The following is a 22,021-nucleotide window of genomic DNA, read 5'->3' on the forward strand; positions in this document are numbered from 1 at the left end:
ACCTCTCCTGAAGGTCTATGGTTCTTCTTATCTTATCTGACCACTTCTATTAATTACAGTTTGGCTTATTGATCTCACCTAATCTCCTGTTTCATATCCACCATCTGGGTTCTTTGCTCCTCTATTTCCTTGGCTTATTTTTACCTTTGTCTCTTTCCTTTGCTCAGCTTTTTATGCTAGATCCTTCTATTATAAAGAATTGAGTATCATTAAGTATCAATACACAAAATGCAATGAGTGCAATGGGTGTTCAGAAAGGGGAGACAACTATTGTTAGAGATACCGCAGAGCAGGTCCTGGGTGGGCTGCAAAGGCACTGGGATAGGGAACACAGATAGGCCAGGGATACGTATTGGGTGGAGTCTGAGGTAGAGAGCGTGTGACATTATACCCAGGGGTTATTTTAAAACATAGGACATTGATTAAATGCAGAGAAGTTAGCTTGGTTCAAGGAAGAAAAGAACAAGTACCTTTTACAGCTAGGTTAAGTTTCGTTTGTAACGGACCCTATACTGAGAAGTCTGGCTTTGATCTAATGAGAAATTCAGTCACTGAACACCCTTTGGTAGGGAAAGACATCACAATTTTTCTGTAAAGTTAGAATGAAGGTGATATTTGAGGGGTAGATCAGTGAAGTTAGGATCTAGTTTGTATACTATTCAGTTATCAAAAATAAATAACATACAAGAGTCAGAACCATACTGGTACATTATTAAAAAAAAGTACATTATAAGCACTCGGCAAAGATTAGATATTATAAAATACTTTCAGGGACAAGTACGATGGCAGTGGAAATGCTGAGAAAGCAAATTTTATTGGAAAGAAATAGCAAGATCAGTTTCAACAGTATCAGGAATTGCTTTAGGAGGAAGATGACTCCCAGATTTTTTGAACCTTGGTTATCTATAAGAGGCTGAGAAAGGAGGTTAAGAAGTCTTATGTGAATCTTAATTTCTAGATTTTCTTGCAGGCACTCACATGTAACTACTTGGAAGAAAATGTAATTTATTGCGTAACAGTCCTAATCTTAAGAATAGATTTGACGCGTTGAACACTAATGACCGAAGACCAGATTAGCTGTGGAATGACATCAAAGGCATACATAATACGTGAAGAAAGCAAGAGGTCAGGACAGGATAGAAAGAAAAGACCAAAATGGATGTCAGAAGAGACTCTGAAACTTGCTCTTGAATGTCGAACAGCTAAAGCAAAAGGAAGAAATGAAGTAAAAGAGCTGAACAGAAGATTTCAAAGGGTGGGTCGAGAAGACAAAGTATTAAAATAACATGTGCAAAGACGTGGATATAGAAAACCTAAAGGGAAGATAAAATGCTCAGCATTTCTCAAGCTGAAAGAACTGTAGAAAAATTCAAACCTCAAGTTGCAATATTGAAGGGTTCTATGGGGAATATATATTAAACAACACAGGAAGCATCAAAAGAAGATGGAAGGAACACACAGAGTCCCTGTACCAAAAAGAACTGGTCGCCATTCAACCATTTCAGGACGTAGCATATGATCGGGAACCAACGGTAATGAAGAAAGAAGTGCAGCTGCACTGAAGGGGTTGGCGAAAACCAACTATCCAGGAATCAACAGAATACCAATTGAGATATTTCAACAAAGAGTCGAGCGCTGGAAGCACTCACTCATCTATGCCAAGAAATTTGGAAGACAGCTACCAGGTCAACAGGCTGGAAGAGATCCATATTTACGCTTATTCCCAAGAAAGGTGATCCAACCAAATGCGAAAATTATTGTACAATTTCATTAGTATCACACACAAGTAAAATTTTGCTGAAGATCATTCAAAAGTGACTGCAGCAGCATATTGACAGGTAACTGCCAGGAATTCAACCCAGATTCAGAAGAGGACATAGAACCAGGGGTATCATTGCTCATGTCAGATGGATCCTGGCTGAACACAGAGAATACCAGAAAGATGTTTATCTGTGTTTTATTGAGTATGCAAAGGCATTTGACTGTGTGGATCATAACAAATTATGGATAACATTCCAAAGAATGGGAATTCCAGACACTGAATTGTGCTCATGAGGAACCTGTGCATACATCAAGAAGCAGTTATTTGAACAGAACCAGGGGATGTGAGACAATGTCTCACATACTTTGGACATTTTATCAGGAGAGACTGGCCCCTGGAGAAAGACGCCAGGCTTGGTAGAAGGTCATCGAAAAAGAAGACCCTCAAGGAGATGGATTGACACAGTGGCTGCAACAATAGGTTTAAGCGTAACAGTGAATAGCGCAGGGCCAGGTAGTATTTCATTCTGTTGTGCATAGGGTCGCTGTAAGTGGGAACCAACTCCATGGCACCTAACACCACCATCTGATTTGTCTAACTAGGTATCCCAGTTCATAGCCAGCTCTTCAGGAGTGATCCCCTTTGTTTACTTGTAATTCCATTTTAACCTTTCAAATGTATTCCAACATGAATTAAGTTGTCATGGATTCAGGATCGGAGGACTGAATTCAAATCCCTGCTCCATTCTCTGAAATATTGAGCCAGATACTGAACCACTCTGAGACTGTTTCTTTACCTATAAAATGGCATTACTATTACTCAGGTTTGTTGGGAGGTTTCGGTGAAATTACACGTGCAATATCTAGGCCTTATACTTGTAATGTCTTCTCCCTCCTGCTCCCCCCACCCCCAATAAGTTAGGACAATGTTCTCCAACCAGATCCAGCTGCTCATGATCTTTAGGACACAACAGAATGTAAAGGAAGAGGTGGGAAGTGAAACGGCAATGTGGAAAAATTCTTTTGAAAGAAATGGTGATGTAAAAACTGCTTCTTGAGAATCAGGTTGGCCATTATCCAGGGAAGTGTTTGCGAGACCCCATTTCCCACCAGATCTACCCATGAATAGATGTTCCCTGATAAGTGAATATTCATCTCCACACCCAGTGGACCATTTAAGGTTTGTCATATACTTCCTACCAGCCAACTGGTTCTGACACTACTCAAGCATGGCAAGTTTCTCGACAGGGGAAGTTAGGTTTATAGCTCCTGAAGGTTGAGGGTTATCGGGCTGTTATTTAACTTTACAATAACCCTGATGTAAACACCAGTGGCAGAAAAATGTAACTGAGATTTTCTTAAGAAGGCATTTTATGAAATGTGGAGGTAACATGACCACGAAGAGTTAAATTCTTTTCATATCTAGATTCATTTAACTAACCATATGTTTTGGGGCCAAGTCATCTACCAGCAGTTCATATACAAAAATTGTATTTTTAATAATAGCTGAATTTAATGTATGTAAGAGAACAATATTCTTGGGGGAAGGGAATATAAACCCAGGTTTCTACTTTTTATCCACACCTTTACTAGAGTAAACATTTACTAATTTCACTACAAATTCAGGACTTTATTTAACCATTAAAGAAACTGACATGCCTTCCATACAATTTAACAGAGAATAAGGAAAAGAGACTAAATACAAACTATCTTAAGACATTATTCAAAGTTTTAATGTATCAATTTATTGCATATGTCAGTACAGAAAAATATATTTTAAAAGAAATTGTAAAAAAGAAAAAAACATAAATGCTTGCCATGGTTAGCACATAATTTACTATATAACATTTGAGTTATAAAATTACTGCTTCAAACAAAATATGGCAAATAACAAAAATATGATTTATTGAAATTGAATTATTTTACCCCGAACGTATTTGAATATGTTGAAAACAACTTGAATTTTCAGTATATGCTGTACTGACAGAAATTTTTATAAATTATGTTAAACAACACACACTCATCCCTGTTATGTATGTATATATGGCACTTTTGTAAAAAAAAAAAAAAAAAAGTCTCTTATACATAGTCCTATTTTTAAATCTACATTTTTAAGATACAAAATATAAATGGAGGTATATTTGTGCCATTTGGCAAAAATGTGTTCACTACTACTTAGGATGACTGTTGGCATCTACTTCACCACACATTATTTCTGATTTAGCTAAAACACTGATGTGCATATATAAGGTAATATGAATAAACACAAGTGCTTCATATATTTTACTCCATTGATTTAAAAAATAGATGTCTGTGCTCTGTCGTTTCAACTTTACCTGAGTGATATGGAAATACCTAGCTTCAAGCAGATAACTCTGAAAGCATCATTTATGACTAATTTTTCCATTTTTGTTTTTTTAAATAATTGTCGAACATAATACGAAAAAGGAAGAGGGATCAGTGGAGGATGTCCACGTATGTCAATCATGGCCTAAATGACAAAGTGACTTGCATTACATCCTTCGAAGTTTAAACCCCTGACCACAAGGATGGAGGTGGCTCAAGAATATAAATTATACTCAAGCTGTCAGAGTTTGCAAGGTAATTTGTATAAAATTGAATATGGCCTTTATTCTTTGATTTCACCTCGAACAAAATTTTACAAACGTAAGAAATGTCCACATAAGCATCAGATGGCACAAATTCTCAACAAGAAATAATACAGTGTAATTACTCCAGTAAAAGATTACTGAAGCTGGGACGTGTGTAATTTTCGAGTGTCTATAGCTTATCAAGATAAAATTGGTCTGAGCCGTCCTGTACCAAAGTTGTTGTTAGTTGCCATCAAGCTGGTTGCGACTCATGGAGATCCCACGTGTTCACAGTGGAACCGCTTCACAGGGTTTTCAGAGCTGTGACCTCTGGGAAGCACATCACCAGGCTGGTCTTCTGAGGTACCTCTGGCTGAGTTCCGACGGCCAACGTTTTACCTAGTAGTAGAGCACTGAGCTGTCTGTACCACCCAGGGATTCCTAACAAGATTTAGAATATCATTTTAATGACAAATACCAATTTTACAGTAAAAGTATTTGCAAAATGGGATCGTTGCACTGAAATATCCCAGCCACTCCGCTAGAAGTGCTTTACAAATGTTTTGCACTGTTAAGTTTCCTTCGTACCCATCTCATCATTTCCTCCACCTAAATTTAAGAACCACCTCACATTTTCTTTTCTAGGTTGTTTCAGTCCTAATGATTACCCTTTGCCTGTCACAGGTTATTTCTTCCCGTATCTTTTCAATATGCTTTTTATGGGAAATCACAAGTTTTCAACAATCCCCTTTAAAAAATGGATTTTGGATTTCATTCTAAATGAATTGCATCTTGCTGCACTTAGGTCTTTCTTTGCCAAATTTACAGAAGCTTAAAACCAAAAAATGTGTAAAACCAAAAAAACCAAACCAAACCCATTGCCGTTGAGTCACTTCCAACTCATAGCAACCCTATAGGACAGAGTAGAACTGCCCCACAGTGTTTCCAAGGAGCAGCTGGTGGATTCGAACTGCTGACCTTTTGGTAGCTACTAACCACTGCGCCACCAGGAATCCATTACAGAAGTTTAGTGACATAAAATTCATATATAAACTCCTACAGCTGTTATTGCATGAACAGGCCAGAAATTAATTCACGAGATGACCACACTCCCATCATCACTAAGAGATGGGTCCAAACCAAGTAGCGACTCATGAAGGATTCAGGTTTTGACCAATTGCCTCGGTCATGAAACTAGAAATTCTTTGAAAGAAGGATACCATGGGCTTCACGGACCTCTGGTAAGAAGGTTCTTTTCCTTCCCCTTTTCATCCATGGAAAGAGTCTCAAGCAGACGCTACTACAGAAAGATGTAACACAACTGGAGACAGAGCCTTCTCCCTCTGCTGCAGAAAGGCTCTTTAACCGTTCAGTGAGACTGAAGGTCGGGGACGTACACAACAACTCTACAACTTCACTCCCAGCGGAAAAAGGAAAAAAGATGGTTTCTAAACCTGGCATATCCCAGAAAACAAAAGAGCGTAGAAACAAAACGCTGATGAAGGATCTACGCATCATCAGCATAGTATTAACAAATAACGTTGCTGAATTCTTCCACTGAGCAGTAGACTAAATGATCACAGGAAAAGATAAGGTGGAACCTTGTAAACTTCAAAGAATGTTACAGATATAAGGTGTGCTAGATAAACTCATTTCTAAATATACTACATTGTGTTGTATTATTATTCTTTAATATGTTATTATTTAAGATAGTCATTCTATGTAACAATGATTTGACAAGATGAAAAGTAGCCTTTAATTTTGGAGAATTTATACATACAAAATACACCTTCTATGTTACTCTTTCTTAAAAAAGCAAGACTTTTTACAATTAATCATTTATAGAAAAACAATATTCTTTAGAAATTATACTTTTTTTTTTCTAAATACTGACATGAAATGAATAGTAAGAATGTCATCTGGCAAAAGTATTTCCAGCCCTATCTCCTTGGAAAGAGCTTTAAATTAAGGTCAAGATTATTGACTCATTATTTTTCTGCTCTAGCTACTTGCAAAAAGCCAATAAATATAGCTAAAATATTCAGAATATACTATAAAGCATACGTCACAACGTACAGAGCTCAGTTCCATGTAATTTTTGAGGATCACTTGACACAACATAGCACAATTATGCCTCACAGCTTTTATTTTTATTAAGGTAAATCCTGCAACTTTTAAGGGGCTAATTTTTTTTTTCTAAGTAAGGTTTTTCTTATTCTTCTATATATTGAAATGCTGTTTACCAATTACAGCCATTTAACAGTTAAATGTGGTAACAGGTTCTGTGTTAGAAATCTCTAAGTTACCTTCATTTCTACATTCCTACATGTAAGAAAATAAGACTTCTTACAGACAATCCGTCTTTTTGGTCCAAGAGTTCTTCTATTTCACAGCAAATAAGACATTAAACCAAAAAACTGTTTTTGTGTTTTGTTTTTGTTATTTTAACTTTTATTTTCACTAACCCCGATAAATATCTTGGCTTTGATGGGTTACATATACCTAGGTATTGGGACTTAAAAATCAAATGTGGGAATTTTTGTAAAATAGTATGTACAGTCATGTAATCATAAGAATTCCTAATTTAAATATTAAACGAGTTCTAATCCTCACTATGGCTGCTACTACTGGTTCAGCTATAGACTTACAAAATTGACATAAGCTAAAATTCTCGTTGCCACCAAAATTACAAATGTTAAAAAGTTCAAATATGCACATCAAAGCTGCACTAAAATTCTAAATTTCTATTTTTCACATGCCATGGTCCAGATTGTACCTAACAAAAACACGGTACATTTATACTGGAAAATTGGGTCCCATTTATTTGTAACAAAAAGCCGGGTGTCAGCATTCACCAGAGCAAAATTCAATGGCAGCCTGCACACAGGCCTCAATCTCACTTCTTGCCAAAAACAAAACTGTTTACATAAAAATAGACATAAGCCAGGTAACCATATACACCAGTATATGACCAGTGCTATTTACATTAAAAATGTTGCATTGCATAATTCAAGGAAAATACCATCATGCATTTCATATTAAGTTTTAATGTGAAAAATGCAATTACAGAACTAAGTTTGCTCTCCATGATTGTCCCAACATTCACCTAAGCGATAATACCCAGAGCTTCTTATCTACCTTCTTCCACTCCCAGTCACGAGTCTAAGCGTAGCACAGCTCACACCTTTTTTAGCAACAAGAAACTTCTGAGTAGTCTGTATCAGCGTATTAAACTAAAGACATGGATACATAACCGCATTGAAAATTCTGATGAAAATGTATGAAATAATCCCAAGAATTATGGTTCTTCAAATGTAAAAAACTGTTTGGATCATCATAAAGCAGTACTGAAGTCCTTTCAAAGTTTAATATCACTCTTTAGACAAGTACAGATATAACACACTTCTAGAAAGGAACATTCTTTTCATTCTGCACAAATTAAAATACAGTGCATTAATCAAAAAAAAAAGGATACATTATATAATTGTTACATTAGATGAAGTTTTTGCCATTTCTTCTGGAGAATGACTCTTTATTACTTCTTTGATGAACTGTTCAAGTGCGGTGAAATAGCCTTGGCACTGCCACGTGTCGTTGTGAGTTCCATCTGGAAAGATGGCCAATCTCTTAGTCCGAGATGGGGAAAGCTCATAAAGTTGCTTCATCATTACTGGTGGAATTAATTGGTCAGAGAGACCAGAGATGAAGAGAGAAGGCATTCTGCACTGAGAGATTTTTCTATAGGACAAAAACTTATTTTTATAGCACCACAAAGGAAGGTAACGCATTGGAAAGAATGAAAATAAAGTGCTGGCCATATGTGGTATGCTTAAAAACGTGTTCTCCACCATAATGGCTGATATCCTGTGTGAATTCTCAGAAGCCAAATGAATAGCCACCGCTCCTCCCAAGGAGCGACCAAAGAGAAAAATTTTTGTTTTATCGAGGTCAGGTCTAGTCATCATATAGTCTAGCACGGCTTCAGAATCCAGGTAGAGTCCTTCTTCACTCGGTTCTCCTTCACTTTTTCCGTACCCTCGATAATCAACAAGCAAAAGGTTAACTTTGAGGTTAACCAACATAAGCAATGCATTTGGTAACCTGTGGCCTATGTTGCCTGCATTGCCATGAAAATAAATTATAGTTGGGGAATAGGGTGAATTGTCTCCAGTGTACCTTATCAAAATAAGATTTAGACAGACTCCATCTTTGGTTCTGATGAAAATGTTTTCATGTGGAATACCAGTGGGCATGGGAACATAAAGGCGTGAGGATGACGGCTGTTCTGGAAAATAAAGCAATACATCTTGAAATTTATATAGAATACCTGCTATTGATATAAATATTAACAAAAGTAAGATAATGCCTCCATACAGATGAAAAGTCACTATTAAAGGTAAAAGAGAAATACGGCAGAGAGCCCAAGACCATGAGGCTAAGGCTATGAGCCATCTTTCCAGAAAGTTCCACAGCATCCATGGCTTTTCCATTGTAGCTCTCCGTGAACTATTATTCCATAAGTGTCCTAAAGAGAGAAAGAGACGTTATCAGTGACTCAACATTTGTCTACTAGTTTAAAAGATCCATGATATAATAAACGACGGTAACAGGGAATTCCTAGAAGCCAACATCAATCTATGTACAATATAGTTGCTATAATCCTCCTTCCCCTTTCTGTCCACAAAGGTATCCTTTCTCCTGTATCCTCCATTGCCAGATTCTTCTTTTTATAGAGTGCTTACTCGCTGCCAGGTACTTTCCTGCACATGATCTTACTGATTTGACAGAAAAATTAAGTCGGTAATTTCCTAGTTTTTTAATATTTAAGGGCATAAGTGAATCGGCCAAGGTCCCAGGTCTGCAGGTAGCAGAACCGGGGGGAAACAAGCATGATTCCAAAGCTGATAGTGCACTACTGCTAAAGTATGTATATTCAGGCCAAATTTTGTTCTTAAAAAAGTAGATAACAGATTCTAACCTATCAAGTGCAATGCAATATAATGTAGTTATTTTTCCTTTTATATTATGGAAAAATTTTCTAATTACACTGGGATAAGGAGGAGGAAGAAAGTCCCCTCCTCCATCTGGAGGTTTTCACATCTAAACTTAAAGAATAATTTAAATTAACTGCCAGATTTTAGCATCCTTTTAAGAAAAAGTGTAATGATGTCTCTCACATCTGATTAAAAAGAAATTTCAGATTGCTAATGTCATGAACTACACAACACTTTTCATGTAATCTTTTTACAGGTTTCATGCTGTGGGGTCAACACAGGTTGTTACGATGTAATAAGGGGGTAAGTACGCGGAGAATAAGTGGGAAAAAGAATTATTGTATTTTAGAACCAGAGACAAATAAAAAAATTGAAGAAAAACTTAAAAAAAAACAAAATAACTAAAAAATACAACTAATATAAAGAAAACGGGGGGGGGGGAACTATCCACAGTCAATTTTCTTTATTTTAAAAAATGAATCAAATCAAAAAGTTTGTGTGTTGTCTTAAAAAGGCAAAAAGGAGATATGTTACAACTTTTTTTAACATAGTGTTTACCTGCTTATTTGCCTAAGTTAAAAACCAAACTATATTCTGTTTTATTCACTGATAAAACCACCATAAAGAAATGCTATTCTTAACTGCAGACATGGTTTAATAATTGTTAGTGGCTGATTTTCAAAATTTTACTATATGCCATAAACTAATAAATGTGACACATAACATATATAAATCGGATTTAAACACCAACAAATTCATTATAAAATCAAGTTAGATTGGTTATAAAGATGAGCTGAATGACTTAAGTAAATCTGGTTTTTCTCTATTATATACAAAGATACTTTCGTATTTAAATTCTTGTTCAAATGACTTTCTTTGAACATAAACCAACAGTATAGCATTTTTTATGACGTTTCTTAGAAATCAACACTGCCACCCAGTTGTAGCAAGTTTTATTACAATGAGTACGATACGCAATCTAAAGAAAGGCATGTATGTAAGGTAAAACGCAAACCAAAGTTGGAAAACCTGGATAGCTAATGCCTAAACCCTGTAGGTGTAAATCTGGCTAAAATGTAGACTACAAAAAAAAAAAATGTTATATTATAGGATGCAAATAGTAAGTCTATTATATACTACACTGCTTCAGGTCGATAACCTGACATAAATAAGCGATTTCTCTGGTCTGCCGTGTTTATTTGTCAACAGCTTTGCATTAAAAGATAGGGCTAATTTATATTCCCAACAACATACTGGGTCTCAGCTCCCGTTTACTTAATTTTTAAAAAAATACAAGTGATACCTGAATTCTTTTGGTTTGAACTACAAAGACGTATTAAGCATTTTTGAAAACACATTGGTATTAACTTTACACATCAAAATAAAATGGTTTTTGTATAATCATTAGGATTAACTAGGTGTGGGTTATCTAAAAACACACACATTTTATAACCAGAGAGCTGCAGTATTTGGTAAATAAGAGTCCATTTATTTTCAGGAAAAAAATATCAAAATTTTACTGTTTTGTCATAGTCAATCCAATCATTTATGACAAACAGTGATATCAGGGAGATGAGTAATTCAAATTTCATTTATTTGGCAATGTATTACAAACAACGCTCAAAAATCCCATTACCCTGCAAATCTTATCTGTATCACTTACTTATTAAATAACCTTGGGTCTATCACTTATTTCCAGTCTGAAGTTCTTTTTCAGTATGATGAGAATTAAAAAATATTTTCCTGTAAGATTGGTTATCTGTACCATGTGAAGTTAATTTTAAAAAAATGATTTACAAATGCCATATAGAAGGACTAAGGTGCACCTGGCCCAAGTCATGATATTTTCCATCACCTCATATGCATGTGAAAGCTGGATAATGAATAAGAAGACCTAAGAACTGATGCCTTTGAATTATGGTGTTGGCGAAGAATATCGAATATACCACGGACCGCCAGAAGAACGAACAAATCTGTCTTGGAAGAAGTACAGCCAGAGTGCTCCTTGGGAGCTAGGATGGTGAGACTTCATCTCACATACTTTGGACATTTTTCAGGAGGGACCCGTCCCTGGAGAAGGATATCATGCTTGGTAAAGGTACAGGGTCAGCAAAAAGAGGAAGACCCTTGATGAGATGGAATGACACAGTGGCTGCACAAACGGGCTCAAGCATAACAATTGTGCGAGTGCCGCAGGACCGGGCAGTGTTTCGTTCTGTTGTATACAGGGTCGCTCGGTGGCATCTAACAACATAGATACGCTTCTTTATTTGCTTTTGTGATCTGTATTCCTGATTGGCGCCCCTTGAAAACTCTACGGGGCAGTTCTACTGTCCTATAGGGTCGCTATGAGTTGAGATCGACTTGACAGCACTGGGTTTATTCCTGATTGTACTACTACTTTCTTAATTGTGTTCAGCTCTAATTAATATAAAAATTTACCAATCACTTATAAGACAAAAAAAAAAAAACCTAGAAATTTGATAAGGACATGGCAAAGAATTCCTATAGCTGGATAATCAGGGTTTACCTGACTCAATTTTCAAATCAAACAAATAAACTTCTTATAAAGAACTATTGTAACACCAGATAAAGTATAAAGCTCCTACTACCTGGATAAAGCATACTTTGAAATTCCAACCTTATATTAACATTTGTATAGATTAAATCTATACGGTTAAAATGTGTAACTATTTAGACTTTGAGAAGTTATCTTTTTTCCCTAGTAGTCTCAGTTTCTAATTTCAGCACACAATACGGAATTCAAATCTAGAAGGTCGGGAAGTGTGTTTCTCCCTTTCACTGCAGCGTCCCTAGTGGGAAGCATGTTGTTGGGTGCCGTGGCGTCCATTTCAACTCATAGCGACCCCATGTGACAGAGCAGAGCTTCCCCAGAGGGTTTTCTGGGCTGTACTCTTTACTGGAGCACTCTGCACATACTCAAAGCTCAAATGCTTTTTGAATGAATAATCCAGTAATGTACCTGAATTATTAGATTTCTAAAAGAAAAAAAAATCTATGTATATTCTGAACGATAGGCATGTATGTTCAGCATTGAACATCAGAAAAGTTGGTATTTGTTTGAACCCATCACTGGGTAGGAATAATGATTAAATTCGCAGTTTTCTAAACCACCGGTACGCCAGGACATACTGAAAATAAGACACACATGTACACACACCGCCCCCCCCTCCCCGCCCAGGCAATATAACATATTCTTAAAATTGACTTCCATTTGATATTCTTCAAAGCAAGCTGACTTTTATTTTGATTCCCACAGTGTGATGCTTCACTGAATTGGTGTATATTTTGCTGAGTATATTCTTAACAACGAAACTAAAAAAAAAAAAAAAGTCTCCACTACCTAGTATGTATCTTTTTTATATTTTGTGTAACAAAATGGGATGTACCCATAAAACACTTCTGTGTACTGAAATACATTTGAGTTGTGAGCTGAACTAGCCATTTTTTTCATGTGACACTATTTTTACATAAAAGCACAAATGATGAACTGTGGTTACTCAGACTCTGGTGTTTGGCAGACATTTTCTGCAAAATGAATGAAGTGCAGCGGCCATGGTGAAGGACTTCCCCATATTAAGGGACTTTTCTGATGATATCGTGGTGGTGGTTCTATTAACGAATGTGAATTTTCATAATAATCTGTGGGATGTGTCAACATTTGAACAGGTCTGCAAAACTCGGTAAACCGATTATTTTCCAAGTGACCAATGAATGACGGCACAAGATTAGGCACGGGCAAAAGATCCATTAAAAGGACGAGATAAACCAATGTTTTTAATGTAACAGAGAAGGAAAGTTCCTTGATAATGATATCAGATTCCACAACGTATTTAACCTTTAAGAAACTACCACCTGTTGAATGCTGGAGTAGTATCAGATAATATTCTCATTTGAAAAAATTATTAAACTACTCCTCCCTTTCCAACTACGAATTTGCGTGAGGTCTGATTTCCTTTACATACCTAGAACAACATATCCTAAGAGTGAATGCAGAGACACATGGGATAATCCCCTTGTCTTCTGCTAAGCAGACATTAAAGATACTTATGAAAATGTTAATGTCATACTTTTCATTACTTTTTTTCATTAAATACAGTAGCTGTATTGCATTTCTGTCAATATGTAATGGGTTTAGTATTATTTTTAATTAATTAAATATTTTTAAACTTCCCAGTTTTAATTTCTAATAAGGTAAACATCTATAGACATAACCTACATACACAAAAACTCTCTGGGGTCCTCCATGATGTTGAGAAGTCTGAAGGAGTCTTGCGACCACAAAGTTTGAGAGCCACTGTTCTACACCATCTAACTACACCACTTCATTGCCTTTCTTCCCACAGACTTGCTTCCTTCAAAGTAAGAGTCATGTACTAAGTTTACTTAAATTATTTGTGCATTATAATACATACAATTACAGCCTGCTAGATGCTGGAAGGAAAACACCTTTAACAAACACACCTAACATTTTTCAGGTTCCCATAGCCAGTCGCCACTGAGTCCATTCCGACTCATAGTGACCTTACACGACAGAGCAGAACTGCCTCATAAGGTTTCCAAGGAGCGGCTAGTTGACTCGAACTGCCGGCCTTTTGGTTAGCAGCCAAGTCCTCAACCACTTGTGCCATGAAAAAAGAAAAACAAAAACCAAACCCGCTGGACTCATGTCGATTCCAACTCATAGCGACCTTATTAAAAAAAAACCAAACCCACTGCCACTGAGTTGATCCCAACTCATAGTGACCCTATAGGACAGAGTAGAACTGCCCCATAGAGTTTCCAAGGAGCACCTAGTGGGTTTGAACTGCCGATCTTTTGGTTAGAAGCCACAGCACTTAACCACTATGCTACCAGGGTTTCCAGGACAGAAACCCACAGGGTTTCCAAGGAACGGCTGGTGGATTCAAACTGCTGACCTTTTGGTTAGCAGCCAAGCTCTTAGCCACTGTGACACAAAAAGCAAAACCCAGCGCTGTCAAGTCGATTCCGACTCATAGCGACCCTATAGGACAGAGTAGAACTGCCCCACAGAGTTTCCAAGGAGCGCCTGGTGGATTCAAACTGCCGACCCTTTGGTTAGCGGCCGTAGCACTTAACCACTACGTCACCATGGTTTCCACTGTCACATAAGAAATCACAAATACAAACAGCAGCATTGCAGAGGTGACAGTTCAGCTTGGGCTAGGGCTCTGTACCTTCCACAAGATGAGGGCGGAATGACAGAGCTCCTGAGTAAAACTTCTGCCCAGTTAGTGTTGCCTGGCACAGCCTCCCATTACCAGCCAAGTTTTCATATACACCCAGTAGGAACGGGCATCCTTGCATACGCCTTTACTTTGGGTCTGAGTTACCACATTTGTAGAACGAAATCAGTCAACTGAATAATCCCTAAGGTCTCACAAACTCCATTTTATAGGTGATACAGAAAAATAAAAGGTAGAGTTGGAAAACAGATACTAGATTATAAATAATATTGTGTTTCCTAACTAGTAAAGTAGAAGGTTGGCAGTCCTGGTTATACAATTGTTATACGTAATTGAAAAGTTAGTAAGAGAGGCAAGTAAGCACATATTAAAAACAGACCTCCAGAAGTCTCAGGTGTGCACATATGTAGTGATGTGCATTTCAGTTAAGATTTGTTAAGTATTTTATTCTTCATACATTTTCAGTTTCCTTACCAGACCACTACCATCAAGGCAGTACATTTTTAAGGTGTACGTAGTTAAAATTGTTGAAAATGCCTTTGGCCAAACAATCTTTACACAGAAAAACAGACACAGTATGTTTCAGGAGTAATTATATACCGGAAGGAGGAAAAGCAGGGAAATAAATATACAGGCAACTGTCATGAGTTTCTATGAGCTCTGCAGTTTTTCTGCTTTGGTAATGGAGCTCTGGGTTTATTCACTCTAGTAAAAAGTAAGGGAAATGATGGCAAACAATGCATTCAAGATTAACTCCAAGTCTGGAAAAACAACCATCCTCAACCCCTTCCTCTGCCGAAGAATACTGGTCTTCCACTGAAGTTGGTAACCTGTGCGGCTCAGTTCTTTACTCAGCAACATTTTATCCAAAAAATTAAATAACGAATAACCTGAACATAAGAATAAACTCAAACTACGGGAGTGGATACATTTTAATTATCACTGCCCCAATAACCAGCAAATAATAATCCCAATAATGAGACAAATCTACTCTTCCTTCGATTATAAATAAAATTCTTTTTCAATAAATGTGGGAAGTGCCCCCATAAAAAATTAAATGCTTGAATTATTCACATTGTTTTTAAGTGCAAAAGTTTACACTGTATTGCACACTGTATATTGATTTACTGATTCTGTCAAGAGTAAAAGATCTTTGAAAACTTAAGCTGTTTTACTTACATGTGAATAAATATGAATTAACCAGAAACAATTTGGCCAAAGGCCATACAATCATAAATACAATTTTAAAGAAAAGTCTGAAGCCGTAAATGTGCTATCACACCCACTCCTCACTTACTGATGTGGTTAGGTTCCAAAGACCAGGTCGCTATGCAATAGCCAGTATTATGCAAAAATGAAGGATGTCCACGTATCAGATGACAAAATGGAGAATGATTACATCATTACATAATTGCCAAACCACTGAAAATCATGGCCTAGCCAAGCTGACACATAACCCTAGCCATCACTGCCAGCGTTACTCTCACCTCACACCTCCGTGTTCATTACTGCCAGATGTGTGTCGTTAATGCATGAAATTGTCAGACGGTAGCTTTTTCACCATTGTTTTAAATGTGAAATGTTGGACAGAGATAGTAAGTGAGGAGTAGGTATATTTTCTAAAGGTTCTTGAGTGTATCTTAATTTGATAATTTTAGGAACAGCTTGTTTAAAAATAAAAACTGCTCATACATTTTAAAACACAGGCACGAGTAACGGTGTCTGTGTTCACGTGAAGGCTGTGGACAGGCGAAGGCAGGTTCATACATCATTAACACTGGTATCACAGGAGAACGAGTGCCCCACGGTGCTCGTCAATTCCTCTGAGGGAGTTCACAGCTTCCAAATGCTTCTCTCTCCAATCACATTTCAAGTTGTATAAAACTCAGATTGAACATTCTCCCATCAATATCTTATCTTCTTCTGTTAAGCACTGGGAAGAAACCACGCCAGATGCATCGTTGAAAAGGAAACACACATAGTTCCTATCAGCGTGTTGGAGACACCACAGAATGAATTATCCATTTCCCTGATGGTTTACCCGCACGTCATCAATAAAGAAGAAAATGTGTATTGATAGTCCCATGGGAGACATGAACAGCAACTGCCTATGGAGGCATGGGACAGTTCCAAGAGCATTTTACACTAGGATTTAAACCTGCTTAAGCAAATACCTCAAACAGATTACAGTAGGCAGCAACACAGCTGCATTTTTATACTTTCCCCCTCACTTGAAACATTAGATAACATGGCAAATAGTCAATGCTGACAGAAGGAAGGTAACAGATTAATGTCACTATGGAAGCCAATCAGAATTTGTTCTGAGATTATAAATATCTGTAAGAAAGAAAACAGAGGGGCAGAAAAAAGGATTCACAAGACTAAACATGTAAATGGTAATGTTAGAATTGAGGCTGATGATAAAATTCAGGAAGGTTTCAACTTGAGAAGGGGTAATGTTCTAAAACTGTATCTATAAATTGGTGAATGAAACTTGGGATTTATTTTCTTACAGAATGAGTTGCAGAAGTAGTGAGAGTCCCAGGCTAGCTCATAAATGCGTATACTTCACCTCCTGGAAACACCATACCTCTGTAAGGGATTCCAGTAGAAGGTACAACTGTAGGAGCTAAGAGCTATGTTAAACCAGCAGAAAACACACTGATACCTTCAATGAAGTCTGTCATTTGAGGAAACAACAAACTTAATTAGAAGAATTAAAAGAATTAGAGCTTTTTTTAGGTCCACTCTAAAAAGGGAATTTAAGCCTTAGGCTTTTTCCCTGAGGCAATGCAACAAGAATTAGAAACGCTTTAGAATCTGGGAGTAATAATTAAATGAGTTCTTAATCAATGAAAACAGAGAAATAGACTCTCCTGAGATAAGTGACCAGGAAGGAGAGAAAAATGTTAGGTCCAACGTTTCTTGTGCCCACCACTACGTCCTGTCGTTGGCTCAGGACAGCCTGGTTAGTAAAGCCTACCATTCTGACAGCAGAGAGGCCTGCGGTGTGCCTGAGAATGGAGACAGTGTGCCAACAGTCACCTGAATATACAAATGTTCATAAGCTGGTTTGCTGTCATCATTCCAAATCAACTATCAGTGGGGAGGCCGTTCCATGGAGTATAAAACGGGGCGGTGTTTTCTGGTTAGGTCAGTTAAGAGCTAGGTAGTTTTTGCCAACTTGCTTTGCCTCTCTAGATACGTATTTTCTCATATGTAAAAGGAAGATGGAAAGCGTAATTGAAAAACTGCTGAAATCAAATGTAATACAGAGACCAACCAATAATGTGCTGATAAATGCAGCTACTTCCACGAGGCAGAATTTAACGTGCTTTATTACCTTCTAGAGCAGAGCAAGCGAAAGGAAGTACAACCAGTTCTGTTAGGCTTGGCTGAAATAACCAACAAGACTCACTGGAGGCTACCTTGACTATTTGGACATGGGAAATAATGAGGTCAGTGCCTTATTTTCCCTTCAAAACCCAGCTCAGGTGACGGCTTCTCCAGGAAGTCTTCGTGACTCCTACTGTCAATCATTCCTTATTCTGTACCTTGTAAAAACTTGCGTGGTGGCCCTCAGTATACTGTAACTTATCTACTTACATGCCTATCTCCCCTACCTAAACTACAAGTTCTTGGTGGCGGTGGCTTCAACCTATTCAACTCTGCGTTTCTGGTATATAGCAGTGCCTTGCACACGGCACTAGTTTTTTTTTTTTTTTTGCACACAGCAGGCCTCTATTAATGATAACTGAATTGTGCAGTTCATGTCTCAGGAGGGAAAATTATGACATAAGGCTAGACAGACAGTCATGAATTCATACTGAGTAGGAGAAAATTTAATATTTAGCAAAAGTGGGTGATTAACATGCACCCAAGTAAGTATGACATCCCTGCCAAATGAAACCAAGGGAGGATCAGAGAGACTGAAACATCAAACCTTAAGGCCAATATACACGCGCCGTTCCATTTGGTGGAAACCCTGGTAGCATAGTAGTTAAGAGCTACGGCTGCTAGCCAAAAGGTCGGCAGTTCAGATCCACCAGGCGCTCCTTGGAAACTCTACGGGGCAGTTCTACTCTGTCCAATACGGTGGCTATGAGTCGGAATCGACTTGACGGCAGCGGGTTTGGTTTTGGTTTTTTTCCATTTGGTTACTATTACACAGAAGACACACATTAAGACAGGTCTGTGAAATAAAAAACTTAGTTTTGATCATGACACTTCAGGCAATAATACTAGTAATGCATTTTGCATAAGATGAACTTTGACAAAAGTATCTACAAGCAACTTTGTTGTATGGGTATCTATTCCTCAAAAAGAAAAACATCAAACTTCCTACCATGATATCAGTAGGTCTAAACCTATGACTTACAGGAACAGGTCACAACTAGTCTATCGTCAAACCCAGTAGCTGATATTTCCTATTTTGCTTTTTGTGTGCATGTGTGGGGAGGGGGATCGGGATGGAAAGGGGTGATATCTGAGTACTGGTTTTGTATACATCGCTGGAAGTGCACCTGACATATAATGCTAAAATTTGCTCTAGGTTCCGACTACAAAATGACAACAGAGGACCCATGAGCAGGTAATAAGCACATCTTACTTTCCAAATACGTGTTTATTTATTTCTTTTTTTTCCTGCCTGCGAGGTTACAGAACTAACACTTTCTGGAGTGACACAGGCAGCTGCCCTGGAAGACGTGGGGCACCGGGAGCCAGGGTTCTGGTCAGGCTTCTACGGTCGCGCCCAAAGCACCAAGACACTGAACTCCTTTCCACACTGAAGGCGCAGTGTGTGTTGACTTCCTCTATTTGGGATCCCGTCGCCCTGCCGCTCTGGGAAAACTGCGCCGCTCTCTGGGGCGGGAGAGAGGCGGCCGGCTGCGCAGGTGCGGCCGGCACACCTGTGAGGATGCCCGGAACACCTGGGAGGACGTCCGCCCGGCACACCTGTGAGGATGCCCGAAACACCTGGAGGACGCCCGCCCGGCACACCTGGGAGAATGCCCGGAACACCTGGGAGAACGCCCGCCCGACACACCTGTGAGGATGCCTGGAACACCTGGGAGGACGCCCGCCCGGCACACCTGGGAGGACGCCCGGCACACCCGGGAGGACCCTCGGCACAACCGGGAGAACGCCCGCCCGGCGCACCTGGGAGAACGCCCACCTGGCACACCTGAGAGGACCCCAGGCACACCTGGGAGAACGCCCGGCACACCCAGGAGGACCCTTGGCACACCCGGGAGGACGCCCACCTGGCACACCCGGAAGAACCCCGGCACACCTGGGAGAACGCCCACCCGGCGCGCCCGGGAGAACGCCCACCTGGCACACCTGAGAGGACCCCAGCCACACCTGGGAGGACCCCGGCGCACCCGGGAGGACGCCCGCCCGGCACACCTGGGAGGACCTCCGGCACACATAGAAGATCGCCCGCCCGGCACACCTGGGAGGACGCCGGCCCGGCACACCGGGAAGGACCTCTGGCACACGTGGGAGGACCTCCGGCACACCTGGGAGGACGCCCACCCGGCGCGCCCGGTAGAACGCACACCTGGCACACCTGGGAGGACCCCGGCACACCTGGGAGTACCTCCGGCACACCTGGGAGGACGCCCGCCCGGCACACCTGGGAGAACGCCCGCCCCGCACACCCGTGAGGACGCAGACCTCGGCCGGCCCGGCCCCGCGGGCTCCGGCGTCCCGGGGACTCCCACTTACTTAGACTTGCTCGTACGCTGCGCAGTCGGCTACGAGCACGAACCCGGGAACCACGCAGCAGTGTCCACCCGCGCCTCTTCGGTCGCTCTTCATCCTCCTTCTCCCGCAGAGGGGCTGCCGCCGTCGCCACCGTCTACTCCGGAGCTCCGGCGCCGCCGCTCTCGGCTCCTCCACTTCCGGCCCGCGGGCAGGTGTCTCGGGCAAACGCCACCGCCGGCTCCCTCATAACCGGATCTCCGTCTCCCCGCCCGCAGTGGAAGCCAGCCTGCCCTCCCGGGCATGCGCAGAAGCCGCGGCCGAGGGGCGTGTCCGGGCCGCTGCGCGACGGTGGCTCGGAGGGACAAGACACCGCGGCGTCCCCGGAAACGGGAACGCGGGGGGCCAGCTGAGCGTCGGAGACGCTCTGCGCCCCCCCGGGCCGGGTCAGGTTGTCCTCGCAGTGGGACAGGTACTGCCCCGCGACGTGCTGCTCTCGGCCGCACGCAGTCCCCGGGGCCCTCGGGACGACCTCCCGCCCCGCGCTGGACTCCGGCGCGGAGGAGGAGCCGAATCCGGGGCAGGGACGACCCGGGAGCGGGGTGACCTTGGGGAGCTGGCCGGAGCGAGCTGCGACGCAGCGTTTATAGGAGCTGTGTCGAGCTGGTAGGGCTTTTCGGGGAACCAGAGTGATAACAGTCTTTAAAGGTCTTTGTAACTATACTTCCCTTCTTATCTTCTCCCAACCCAGACTGTATCAGAGAGCCTTCTATCAGAGTCCTCTATCACAGGCAGATGCAGGCTTTCGGGGACCTGAACGTTGCACAATTCGGAGTGTGCTTGTAAAGAAGAGAATACAGAATTTGCTTAGTTCTGAAAATTTTACAGAAGCACAACGTGTGAACCCATTGCCAGGGCACCTCCCAGGATCTTGGAAGTAACTAAAAAAATGGGGCCCTGAAGCTTGAGCTTCCTTGGTTTTACTATCAGTACCCCCTGCGCACCAAATGGTAGACAGTTTTTTGTTTACAGATGGCGTCGTGGCTAAGTACTACGGCTGCTAACCAAAAGGTCAGCAGTTCGAATCCACCATGTGCTCCTTGGAAACTCTATGGGGCAGTTCTACTCTGTCCTATAGGGTCGCTATGAGTCAGAATCGACTCGACGGCAATGGGTTTGGGTAGTGGACTTCCTGTGCACTATACTGAAGTGTACAGAGTATTTTGTTTACAGGTGTCTGACCACCCCCCCTTCGTTATTCCTTACCCTGTGTACTCTGTATATGCAGAGAACATCACAGGCACAGAAAGAAAGGGCAAACTTAGATGCATATGTACCCTGCTTCCACACTGGGAGCACCAGGAGGTTCAAGAGAGGCTCTCAATAATAGTTTCCCCTAGTTGATGTCTCCTATATGTCAGGCACTAAGGTGGATGGTTTTCATTAAAAAAAAAAAAGGATCAGGAACTCTAGAAGATACTTAGTGAGATTCGCTGATTTTCTTTGAAGTATTAAGCTAAAGTGACATGGTAAATGGGAGGTTGGATTCATTAATCCATGTTTGTCTTGTTAAGCATAGTGTAGTCTCTGACATAGCGAAGAGGCTCAGATGTTGAATGAAGGCATGACTACACAAGCAAGTGCTCTCTCATAAAGTGCGCATGTGAAGGAGCCTCTAATTAACGCTGTGTTGGACGATCCTTAAAAGTGAATTAAGTGATAATTAAATTGAATAATAAGT

General features: G+C 40.3%; 1 protein-coding gene across 1 annotated transcript; it reads right to left on the reverse strand.

Moving 5' to 3' along the window:
* Positions 1-1,973: 1,973 nt before the first annotated feature.
* Positions 1,974-20,562, reverse strand: ABHD13 (abhydrolase domain containing 13). Its single transcript, XM_003413976.4, has 2 exons — positions 20,305-20,562; positions 1,974-8,877 (listed from the first exon to the last, which is right to left on the reverse strand). The coding sequence occupies exon 2, from the start codon at positions 8,840-8,842 to the stop codon at positions 7,829-7,831; it is 1,014 nt and encodes a 337-aa protein (XP_003414024.1). The 5' UTR covers positions 8,843-8,877; positions 20,305-20,562; the 3' UTR covers positions 1,974-7,828.
* Between the last annotated feature and the right edge of the window lie 1,459 nt (positions 20,563-22,021).

The sequence above is a fragment of the Loxodonta africana genome, chromosome 23 (genome assembly GCF_030014295.1).
Source record: "Loxodonta africana isolate mLoxAfr1 chromosome 23, mLoxAfr1.hap2, whole genome shotgun sequence".
Lineage (NCBI taxonomy): Eukaryota > Metazoa > Chordata > Mammalia > Proboscidea > Elephantidae > Loxodonta > Loxodonta africana.